Source organism: Malurus melanocephalus, unplaced genomic scaffold (assembly GCF_030028575.1).
Source record: "Malurus melanocephalus ecotype Western Australia unplaced genomic scaffold, MMel_1.1 scaffold_70, whole genome shotgun sequence".
In the NCBI taxonomy this organism is placed as follows: domain Eukaryota; kingdom Metazoa; phylum Chordata; class Aves; order Passeriformes; family Maluridae; genus Malurus; species Malurus melanocephalus.
Window position 1 is genome coordinate 933,420 of NW_026623302.1, and position 12,540 is coordinate 945,959.

A 12,540-nucleotide genomic window follows, 5' to 3' on the forward strand; every position below is an offset into this window, starting at 1 on the left:
GGCCAATACTGTTGAAAACTCCTTCACAGAACATACAAGTGTCCATAACATTCCTATGGCAGAAATCTTGGAAAATATGAGATGGGTTAGCACACTTCTTTTTAAGTTGAACCCCAGAAATGTGTGGGACTCAGCCACCTGCAGGATCTATTCATCTCCCAGCAGTACATTGATTTCTCTCCAACAAAACAGCTGACAAACATTCCAGAGCAAGTTCAGGCACTGAGCCCTGCCACTGGCAGGAAGGTGAAATCAATGAGTACCCCAGGGGAAATCAGGTTTGATCTTGTCTCTTTCCCAAAATATGCAAAAACTTGGGTGTGAACTGGCTCTGCATGTTGGATAAGGCCAGTATAAGGTCTGCTCACTCAGGGAAACTGTTGGGCCCAGCAGACCATATATTCATGGTCATCCATCACCATATAGTTCATGAATCACAAGATAAGGTATCATTTCTGAAGATTCCTGAAGGTGAAAGTACTGTGCAACTGTGCAGGGAAACGGTTATTTTCCARTGGAAGTAAATGCAACTTTAAACTAGGGAAGTTTTGTTTCTTTTGAGGCCTGAAGCCATTTGATTTTCCCCCCTTTTTTTTTCTTCAGAAAATTCCCCAGGTTATCCACATTCCAGGCTACTGAGGAGCAGGAAGATGCCCAGAGTGCAGCCTGACTTCCAGAGCTGCCCCCAAATCTCTGCCCAGTGGTGGGTGGGTGCTGCTGCTGTGGCTGCTGAGCAGAGGCAGGTTTGTCAACTGAGCAGAGCTATGGGCATCCTGTCCTGCTGCAGCATACCCTTCAGGAGCCCCTCCTATAACGACCTCCAAAATAATATAGCACWGAGTACCTCTAGTTCACAGGCTTCTGAAAATGTATCTTTCAAAATACCTGAAAYTTCATGAAACTCACTCACATTTCAGCTGAGAAGCTGTTTTAGATCACTTGAGTTAGTGTTCTGAAAATCATCCTTAAAACTGCTGAAAAAAATGAGCAGGGCTAGAAAAGCTACCCTTATTGCCTGGGTATTTAGCTCTGTTGTTGTTGTAAAAGTRGGACAGTATTTACTCCTTTGTCGGTAGATAAGATTTCTAATATGTGAGATAAAAGGGCTAATTTGAAAAGTGTTGTATTGTTGCAACATGCTMTATAAGGAATGTGTTGGATTTTTCATTTTTACAACTGCTTTGGAATTGCAATTATTTTTAATCCTAACTTCCTAATGAGACAAATAAGAACCAGTAGTAATTTTTGTTAATTTTTACCATATTTGGTACCAAATAGCAATTATTACTTTCTTCAAATACCTTGGATTCATTTTTGTCTTTTCATATTTTGCAGCAAAATTGTTCTCTCCCACTTTCCCTCTTTCTGTCCATCCTTCCTCTATACACTACTCAGGCCTTCTGTGTTCCCTCCTCATTTCCTTTCTCAGGAGAGTAAGGACAATATCATCTAGTCAGTTATAGAAACCTGTTTTCATTTAAAAGGGAAGTTTTACAATACTAGGATGACTAGTATCAGTTCTTTATCTGCCATCTTGTTTTCATTTCTGTTTCAGGCAGATATTTTTCTCCTTGTTGATTATGTGTGAGGACTCTTATGCCTTTACCTTTAGATACGTAAGCTAAAGTAGCTTGCAAGAAGTTAATAATTACACTAATGTCAGTAGAAGTGCTAGTGTGTCAGGTAATGAGACTGAAGTACTTTAACATGGAGCAGTTAAAAAAAAAAAAAAAAAGACAAGAGTTAAAGCAAACTTACTTATGTCATTAGATGAAACATATCTGTTTACCTTACTTCAATTGTTGTCTATCCAGCTTCTTAATAGCACAAACGTGCCATTCCCATAAGCAAACATCCTCTAGAGAACAGTCAAGAATAAGGACAGCCCAATGCCATTTTCTGGTTCACGAGAGGCCTCTCTGATGGCATCACACCAGTGCTTCTTTGCCCACAAAATTGTCCAGTTTTTCAGAGTCACAGARGCTTTGAGGAAGGGATCCCTGGGGGTCATGTGGTCTAACCCCACAACTCAAGCAGGGCCACCTAAAGCCAGCAGCTTAGGACTCTGTCCAGGTAGCATTTCAGTACTTCTGAGGGTAGAAATCGACCCCTCTCTGAGCAGTATGTGTCCATGTTTGGTCACCCACATGGTGGAAAATTCTGTGCCCGTTGCCTCTGTGTCATTGGGCACAACCAAGAAGAGCCTGGATCCATCCTCACTGCWTCCTCCCTTCAGGTGTTTATACCTCTGAGCCTTCTCTTCCCTGGGCTGAASAGACCCAGTTCTCTCAGCCTTTCCTCATAAGGGAGCTGTTCCTGTCCCACAATTATCTTCGTGGTCCTCCACTGCACTTTCTCCAGTATGTCCATGTCTCTTGTACACTGAGGAGCCCACAGATTGGCACACAACTCCAGGTGTGTCCATGACAGGACTGAATAGAGGCAAAGGACCTTTGTCTGCTGGCAAAATACCTCCTAATGTGGTTCTTTGTTCACCATACTTAGTGGGGTAGAAAGGCAATGTGGGAGCCGAGAAGAAGCTCCCTTGAGAGGAGGGAAGATGTGGACAAGAAGCAGAAGAAGAACCAGCCACACAACATAGGCTCTTCCTCAGGGAGGTTTCCATGGTAGCTGAGGTTCACTGTCTTTTCAGCCACTTTTCAGTCACCTTTCAGCCACTTCTCAAAATAGGGTGTTCTCACCAGTCCCAGTTATTCTTTATAAACTGGATCACATGTGGCTGGAATGGCCCAAAATGGCTAAAGCAGCAGGGATTTCAGTGAGCTCTCTATGAGCGCCAGCTTGAGCAGTCAAACTTATTTCTTAGGACATAACAAGACGGAGGAAAAATTATTGAAAACAGTGACCAATATCTAACTTATTAGATATATATTAAAAAAAAACAAAACACGAAGGAGTAAATTTCTTGCAGTTGTTTTCATCGGGGACCTGAAAATGGAGGATTATGAAAAGATGAGGAAAATTAAAAATAAAGAAAATAAATTTGTGGACCAAGATTCCCTGTTGCTTGTGTCAGACTGTGTTGGAGTAGATGCAWATTGGCAGTGCTGGATATTGGCAAAAGATCTTTCAGATTGAGGCACAGATTAAATTTGGGAGGACTAAGGAAGCATAGAATCATAGGATCACTTAAGTTGGCAAAGACCTCTAATATCAAGTCCAAGAATTAATCCAACACTGTCAAATCCACCATTAAACCATGTGCTGAAGGGGCACATCTGCATATCTTGTAAATGAGATGGCGACTCAACCATTTCCTGGGCATCCTGTTCCAATGCATGACCACCCTGTCCTGAATAAATGTTTCCTGATCTAAACATTCCCTGATGGAATTAGAGTCCTCTTCTTCCCATCCTCTGATTTGTTACCTGGGAGAAGAGGCTGACCCCCAGCTCACCACACCTTCTTTAAGATAGTTGTAGAGAGTGTTTGGGTCCCCCCTGAGCCTTCTTTCCTCCAGGCTAAATTCCCTCAGTCACTTGTCATCAGACCTGTGTTCCAGACCCTTCCCCAACTTTTCTAAAGTATTTTTAAGCTTTCTGTCTTCCAGTAGAAAATCAGAAAATGTTTTCTGGAGACTCYATGGGGRAAAAAAGAAAAAGAAAATAAAATCAGTCATCAGCTATTTAAAAAAATGCATGGAAGAATTTACAAGGAACTTCTGTTTCACGTTCTGTTCCCTAAGAATATAAAAAAGCATGGCATCTCCTCTACAATCACACAGGAGCCAGAACTGGGCGAGTCAGAGTTCATCGCTGTATCCCGACGGCAGTCCCGAACCAGCGCCGGGATGCGCGGAATGCGCCGGACTGTGAGGGACAGTGCGGGACTGTGCGGAGCTGTGCGAGGCTGTGCGGGGCTGGGCGGGGCTGTGCGGGGCTGTGCGGGGCTGTGCGGGGCTATGAGGGACTGTGTGGGGCTGTGCGGGGCTGTGCGGGGCTGTGCGGGGCTGTGCGGGGCTGTGCGGGATGTGCGGGGCTGTGCGGGGCTGTGCGGGGCTGTGCGGGGCCTCAGCGCCCCCTGCCGTCCGCACCCCCCGAGTGCCTCCCCGCCGATGCTGCGTGTCCGTGGTGACGGCCCTTGCACGGACACTGTCCCGCGACAAACAGCGCGGAGTGACAGCGCCTGGACGGGTGGCAAAAACCGGAGAGGAGCTGGGGGGGCAGGGGGGTGGTGGCAGATGCAGGTGGAAAATTAATCTGCGTGAAGGGCTGCAGGCCATGGCAAGTGAGACTATCGGGACAGTAACATTCCAGGATGTTGTATAGTATCAGTGTTGGTTCCCATTATTAGTTTTTGATTCAGTAAACAGACCCGAATCAAGCACTTTCGGAAATGATGTGAACTCCCCTGCTCCACTCTTCTCACTGCTCTTCTGCTCAGTGATTCAAGTCTAGAGATTCTTGTCCCCTCTAAACCCTCCACACAGAGCTATCACTCCCTATAGGCTTTTCTTTCCATCTCAAATCTCAATCCTGCTTGAACACGACTGTGAATAATTAGATCAATTCACATGACATTTATTGTAATTAACTGGAAAGACCAGATAAATGACTGCTTCTCACCCAGACATACCCCAACCAGTGTAACAACTGCTATTTGTCACAAATAGCATGAGCTGCAGCAGAGGCATCTTGTCACACACGTAGCTTGTTAAACCTTCTTCTAACGTGGTTATTATTCCAAAACATGGAGCAACACCTCTGTCCCCATCACCATGTGAGAATGAACTCACAAAGTGCAATATTTTTCTGAACTGGGAGTTATTTAAGCTGAAAGAGTGAAGATGCTGAGGAAAGTGAAGAAAGATTAGGAAGGACAAAAGTTAAGTTTGATGGGAGAGAAACATGATATGGTTAAAAGATAAAAAATAAGATCAGTTCTTTCTACCTGTCCTGCCCCACTCTGACTCTCAGCATATTTGCTTTGAGTACAATTGCCACTTTAGGATCCACCACTTCGGGGGTGACTTGAAATAAAGGCTATCACATGCAAAAGTGGGGGTTTTCAAGAGTTAATGAATGAATATTAAGCTCATCCATGCCACCACTTCGAAGATTTGTTTATGGCAATTCATGAGAGATGTAACAGTTTTCCTCAGAAAAAGGGTCCTGCGGCCTCCACTGATCAGGAAGAAAGTGTTGGGAAGTTGACCCAGAGAGTCACACCCAGAGGAAATAGTCAGAAGCCAAACAAGACCCAAATCATGGTTTGCTATATATAAATCATCTAAACTGTAAAGCAGTGTGGAAGATTATTCTATGTCTAGGACAGGCCTGACTGCTATGTAAAATATTGAGCATCCTGGGCTGAACCCAAATACAAGATGTATCCCTTGGTATGAAGAGAAAGGTTTTCTTCTTTCACAGTTGTCCAGTTCCCAAGCTATTGTTTTTCAATAACTCAGATCATATCTTGCAGTGATTTTCCCAGTTTTCCAAAGGCTACTTTTGTCACCCCCCCCATCTGAAAATAAAGTTTTGGAAGCAGTTCCATTCATCTGATAGCTGAACTAGCTTTAGTATCTCTCCAGTAGATTCAGTCCTTTCTTCTGAGCACCATAACACATAAGCTCCTTTTTGCCTTTTACAGGCATTTCCCCAAGTATCTGCCTACACATCTTGATGAAATCTTGACTGTTTATGGCAATTAAATATTTGTCTGACTGCAGTGAGAATAGGATTTCTCCTACTACCTTTATTTTTGTACAACCTATAAAAAGATAATGAAGATAGAAAGCAGGCATAAACAAGCATTATTCAGAGGCAGCAATTTATTTTCATTTCAGCTTCACTCCAGTTCAGCAATGCATAGTATGATTATGCATGCTACATATCTGATACCCTTTACTCAGTGCTTTCATTGTCTGCAGTTCCTAATTTGGGTTTTTGGGGGGATGACTGATGTGCAGATCATATATGCAGTCCCTAAACAGGCCAGCTAGAAGCTGAAAGATCAAGACAGTGAGTCAAAGTGTTACCATTTCTCCAATGTTTCTTTTCTTGATTTTGAAAGGCTTTTCTTCTTCTGAAAGGCTTATTCATGCTCTGATTTTCTATTTTGTCCTACGCAAGTCTTTACTACCTACACAAAGGCCACTCAAAGTCATGTAAATACTTCTTAGTATCATATTCCTCATTTGTTTCTCACTGTAAAGSATCTGTAATCACATCAGGTTCAAAATACCCTTCCATATCATAAAAACCTTCCTGGATTTCATGGGAATAARGGTAGACCACAGCCATGACAAGCTGTTGCAGTTTACAGGAAAATGAGTCCCTTTTCCTCTTAACACATGAGGGTGTCAGGGTGCTCACTACTCCCTCTTGCAGYATAAAGTCCCACATACCGTCCTGTACAGATGCAGTTCCAGTTCATCAGACACCTTGTTTGCATGTCTCACTCACAGTCTAGTCCACATCTGTCTAACTTTTAGCTGCAAATCTTCTCCCTGTTGGTGTTTCAATACACCCTTCCCTTTTCTGCTGTGGSCTTAGGAATCCCCCTACCAAGGCAACATGAGCGAAGTGGAGTAATGTCATGTTGGGATACACTGGCTTAGCTTGTACAATAGAAAATAAAATAATTCACAAATCAGAAATCTCAAAGAAGGGAATATTCAGCAGGTGAAGTGAGTTGAGCTTTTGAGGTAGTTTTTTCAGGTAGTTTATTCTGGTGTGTTTTAGAAATCAGAGGATGTAGGTGGGTTTCCATCAGCTAAATCCCTGGCTGTGAGCCAGGTGAATAGCCTCTGCTTTGAAAAGGATGAAAGGAAAATCAGCCAACAAACCAACTGCAGTGGAGAAAGCTGAACAGAGAAGGACTTGGTGTAAGACTAGGGAGGGAGTTAGAAACCTGAGTTGCACTGGTGGAATGAATTCAGYGTGCTTGGTGTAGACCTGTCATGAATACCTACCTTTCAGCTGCCTTCTGGCACTCCCTGTCTCCAGATGTGCCATTTTTATTTTTATAGTCAAGGATGGAGATACATGTCCCTGCAAAGAAATCATGTTCAATTTTCTTAGCGATAACATGCAGTTGTTTACTTACTCAAACATCTGCAAAAGCAGACCATTGCCTGTGCATGCTGTGAAAAGACAGCAACCAAAATGAAGTGTATGTTGGGTGCCTGAATGAGAAAGACTCAGTCTTAATCCACATTTACCAAGGAAAAGAGGTTGTCAAAAGTGTTGCCAGCTTAGAGCTCAGACCTTCCAGAAGAYACAAATGGCAAGGTAGAGATGGCAACAACTTATTTCTTCCTACTTCCAATTTTGCTCCTTCATTGCCTGCAGAGTCTCATCACTTTCATCCTTCAAATACTTTGTGATACATTTCCTTTTTTTCCTTTTTTCAACTCTGCACCTGGCTTTATGTATAACCATCTCAGGAGCTGGGGGGGGNAACAAAGCAAAAAGCCAAGGCCTGAGGGCAGAAATATTTCAGGTTGCTGGGAGAAAGAAGTTGTTTTATGATTCACTGCTTATTTGTACTGTTGACAGCTGGCTTTAGGGAATTAATGGAAATCAGAAACATTTCACCCAGCCAATTGTACAGTCTCATTTCTGTTTGGTGTAGCAGTAGGTACATGGTAACTGTAGCTCCTTTAAGGTTAAGAGGTGACCTTTCAAGCTGCAGTCCCTGCAGAAAGGCTTATAGAAAGCGTTCTGGAGAGATGACGCCTTTGACAAATCAGATACTTTCCCACGCTGCTCCTTACACGAGGATAAAGGACTTCTACTACTTGGGACACCCACAACTGCCCTGGGCAGCCTTATCCAGCGTTTTCCTACCCTCACAGYGAGGAATTTCTTCCTAATAYCTAATCTAAACCTGCCCTCTTTCAGTTCAAACCATTCCCTTTGTGCTATCACTCCATGCTCTTGTAAAACATTCCCCTTCAACTCTCTTGTAGCCCACTTCAGGTGCCTGCAAGGTGCTAAAAGGCCTTCTCCGAGCCTTCTCTTCTCCCAGCTCTTTCAGCCTGCCTCCACGGAGAGGTACTCCTGACCTCTGATCATATATTGTGTCCCTCCTCTGTACTCCACTTGGACATGAAGCCATTGACMTTCCAGCCAATTCCTTATCCACTCTTTCGATCCCTCTGTCAAATTGGTCTCTCTACAGTTTAGACACAAGGATGTCAGGCAGGACTGTGTTCAGTTCTTCTCACAAGTCCAAGTAAATGGCTTCAGTCACTCTTCCCTCACACACCAATGCTGTAACCCCATCATAGAAGGCCACCAGATCTGTCAGGTGCCATTTGCCCTCAGTGAAGTCATGCTTACTGTCAGCCATCATATCCTTATTTTTCATGTGCCTTCTCACAGTTTCCAGGACAACCTGCTCCGTGATCTTGACAGGCCTCAAGACTGCCTGGCCTTTAATTCCTCAGGCCTTTTCTTTTCCTTTTTGAAAATGAGACTTATGTTTTCCCTTTTCCTATCAGTGGGAATTTCACAGGACTGACACAGSTTCTCAAATATGATGGATAGGGGCTTAGCCATATCCTCTGCCMGCTCTCTCAGGATTCCAGATGCATCTCTTCAGGTCCCATGGATTTGTTCACATTCAGGTTCCTTAGATGTTTTCAAAACCGATCTCCTACAGCAGATGGTTCTCCATTTTCCCAATCCTTGCCTTTGCCTTCTGTGGGAGGGATGGTGCATGACCATCGTCCACTCCACAGTGGGTGAACACTGACCTGTGCAGCAGGGTTTGGTGCTGCAGGGCCCTTTCCAACACAGTGATGCAGAAGTGAAGTGCAAGGGACAGTCTGTGTTTGGTGATGTGGCTTCTAAAGGAAGCTCTATAACACACAGAGGCTTTTGTCTTTAGACATTTTCTGCAGCATTATGGAACGTACTTGTGAAGTGTGATGTGCCTGTGTTTTGGAAAGTTTCTCCAAATGGAGCTTCCACTCAGCTTCAATACACAAATGCAGAGTTGGCAAATTCATATGGTATATCTGCATATTCAGTTTGGCTTTTTTTTCAAAAAAAGTAATCTTTCTACAGTTTTGTTGTATTTTAACTAAAATAATTATCCCCAGGCAGGGATCGAGATCTTTGTTGCATGTGTTTTCTATTTCTGTTTTGCAGTTTTTGTTATGACAGCAGTGGCTTTCACTTCTACAATGACTCAAAATATATCTGAGATCACGTGTGGGTATATCAGCCAGAAGGATGAAGGTTCAGGAGCACCAGAGACAATGGTATCCCCTAAGGTGATATAACAGAGAACAAGTTGCTTACAAAATGTTCCTGTCCATTCCAGAAATACTTTCCTAGGAGCTTACAATACCTTAAACCTTCAGAATGTTAGGATATTTCAGTCAAAATAATCAGGGTTATGCTAAATATGACTACAGAAGTTTAAAGGGATGTTTATCTCACAATTTATAGTTTGAAACTGTGAATAATTAAGTACCAGTTTTCTCTAAAACCAGCTTTTTAATTGACACCTTGATGCTGTCTTGTATCAGCATGCCTGGATACTGCTGGATATTGCTGGCAATGTATCAGCATAAAAATATATATGAAAATATGTACCTTTAAGTGGAGATTGCCAAGGCTGTGATGTGTGTGTGCCATAGCTGCTAGGACTGAAAGGGAAGCTCTATTCTCGTCACTGAAGCCCRTAAATCCTGCCAGGTCTAAACCTTTACTTAGACACCAAAGCTGGACAATGAGTCAAACACAATTTTATTTTCTTCTCTTCTGACTCAAAAGGCAGAAAGCCAGGTGGAGATAGTGATTAAATTATAAATCAGCTGAGACCTGCGGTAAAAATATTTCCTGAGGATTYTTGTTTCAAGGAAGTGTTATGAAATGTTTCTTTCATTCCTGAACAAATAAATCAACAATTAAAATAATAAATGAAGGTGTATCAGCCAAACCTGTGCTGTCCTTGTATCTAACAAGGCAAAATATGGCTGTTATTTCTAGGTATTTCTCAGGTCAACAGAAAGGAAAAAGGAGCCAACYATCCAAGTTGGTCCCCAAAGCGGGGTTGCAATGAACTCTGTCCTTTCATAAACTTACACTGGATAAAATTCATGCAAGAAAGTAATGGACACGTTTAGGGCTCCTATTCAGATGGAGCTACTTACTTGTCACATTTTGCTGCAGCTATCTTAGAGACTCATTAACCTGTTTGTGGCGTTCAGAATGACAGTGGAAGATTCTCTTTCTGTTTGCAATTATCCTATAGCTGCACACAGCGGTGAGGAAATGAAAAATATGGTTTTCAGCCCAAATGTTCCTTACCCAGTAAAGCCCACAAGGAGTTGAGTAGCAGTCTAGCTAGATGATGCAGTGACAAGCRGTGAAGTGCTGAAATAAATCCAATTTTGATCTTGCCTTTGCATCCAAGTCACAAACAGAAAGGTTTTATTATAGTTCTGTGTTTTCCTATGGCTCTAAATAAAAAGAAACAAAATTGAGTGTAAAGAATAACCTACATCACTAACTGGAGTTCTCATGTCTCTGGCTGAAATTGTTCTGTGGTGTCTGTCTAGAGAACAAAATTAGCTAGTTCAGTAGGAATCCTATAAGGTTTCCTCATGAAGTAGAATTCAACATATTTATAAATTAGTTTGATGGCAGAAATTAAAAAAAAGAACATTCTTTGAAAATATTTGAATGCAAAGAAAAGCAAATTAAGCTAATTACTAATAAACACTTAACAGTGTGTCTTCCTGCATTGCAGGTTTCTAATATTAYRGAAGATCTTGGGTGTTACTTGAATTCTCAAGGAGCAGAGAACATCTACCAAACAACTAAAAATGTGGAAGTCAATGTATTTGAAGATATTGAATTAAGAATAACAATGAGTATTTCAAATATTATTTCATGCTTTTGGTTCTTTAAAAACAGCAAAGCTTGTAAACTTTCTTTTGACTCAGAGAATAGGTAAGTCAAGGGATGTACTGGATCAAAGATCCTTTAAGAATTCCTTTCTTTTAGGATACAATTGGAATGTTTTCTGTGACTGTGCCTGTGTTTTATTTCATGTTATGCCTTATCTTCTTCAGCCTCCTAATCCCTTACTGTTGTCACCCAGCAGCACATTACTGATTGTCATTTAGATCAGTGTACACGTATGACTCCTAAAATCAAGAACATTTTAAAATAATCTTGTTCTTTTAATTTGTATAGCATCATATATATATTATAAATATAGCATCATATATATATTATGTATATAGCGTCGTCTCCAGGCACTCTGACATTGATGAATTTGAGCTTTGCTATGGTCATGTGAGGAAATACTGTGATTTTGTAGTCAAAGAAACAGAGCTATGAAGAATTATGTGATTTCTAGGGCCACAGTGCAGATCAAGAACAGCAGCAAYAATGTTGTAACTCTCACAGCCATATCTGAGCTGAAACCTGACACTGGATCATTGCCTGCCTTTGCAAAACTTGTAGAATAAAACTGTAGGCAAAGCATTGGGCTGTGGAGCTTCTGAGCTGCCTTAAGCTGAGAAAGGCCATCCTTCCCAATGCTCAGCGTTAAGCATGTGGTACTGTGGATGTGAGTTCCTGTGTGCTGCTGATGTAGGAAGACACATGATGAAAGCATTTCAGGTCAAAGGGCGCTGTGTAATGAATAACAGTGTCTTTGAAGGGTTCTTACAAGTGCTAAACAGCTAACATTTAATTGTGTGTGCTGCTTCTTCATATTAACATGACAAATACAACTTTACTTTCTGTTTTATAGATATACTACATCCTTGGCTTTTTCCCAAATTAAAGAAGGACAAGCTGGAAAATACACCCTYTTGGTCACAAGTAAAACTGGCAATTACACAGTAGTTGTGCCTGTTCTCATCCGAAGTAAGTATATCTACATGAAAGGGCTCATTCCATCAATGGGGTCAAGGGCAGAGGCTCAAGTTCAATCAAAGCAATGAAGCTTTCATGTGCTGCACTTCAAGCATCTTCTTAGATTAGCATAGCACTTGGAGCTGTCTTCGGAGGCTGAAGTCAGAACCACAAAYTGTGTGAGAGTCAGCTTTCTCTAGTCAATAAACCATGCAAATGAGCAAATAAAGATATAAATGTGCGGATGCTCTCTTCTCTCCTGTGAGAAATTCTCCTCTGTGTCAAAAGGACAAACTGAGGGTGGCTGTTCCTGTGCTTTCAAGGCTTGTGGGCTGGATTTGTTCACTTTCATTTTAGTCTGTTTATTCTTGATGTTGCTAGCTGGGTTGTAATCTGGACCAGATCAGGAGTTCCTTTCATATTGTGGTGTCTGGYGCTCCTGAGTCACACTTTGACCTTCTACCACTTTTCCACCTGTGCCTGCTGCTGTGTCTCTCACTTCTCTCACACCTTTTCCTTCTGTGGGCAGCAAGAACCACACTGAGGAAAGGGGAAAGTTCCCTCTTTTCAGTGCCAGCTTTTACTTACTCATTTTCTTTTAGAGCAAAATTGATCAGTTCTGCAGCTACTCAACATGAGCATGCCCGAGAAGCTGAGGTTTTAGCAACAGCTGCAACAAAGTGCAAGCTTC

General features: G+C 42.1%; 1 protein-coding gene across 1 annotated transcript in view; it reads left to right on the forward strand.

Moving 5' to 3' along the window:
• The first annotated feature begins 3,820 nt into the window (after nucleotides 1-3,820).
• The window catches only part of FLT3 (fms related receptor tyrosine kinase 3), a 35,996-nt gene continuing 27,276 nt past the window's right edge, over nucleotides 3,821-12,540 (forward strand). The window contains exons 1-5 of the mRNA XM_057366659.1: nucleotides 3,821-3,832; nucleotides 7,937-8,021; nucleotides 9,123-9,247; nucleotides 10,732-10,934; nucleotides 11,746-11,861. Of these exons, the coding sequence (XP_057222642.1) occupies nucleotides 3,821-3,832; nucleotides 7,937-8,021; nucleotides 9,123-9,247; nucleotides 10,732-10,934; nucleotides 11,746-11,861 (541 nt within the window). The remainder of the gene's footprint in view (nucleotides 3,833-7,936; nucleotides 8,022-9,122; nucleotides 9,248-10,731; nucleotides 10,935-11,745; nucleotides 11,862-12,540) is intronic.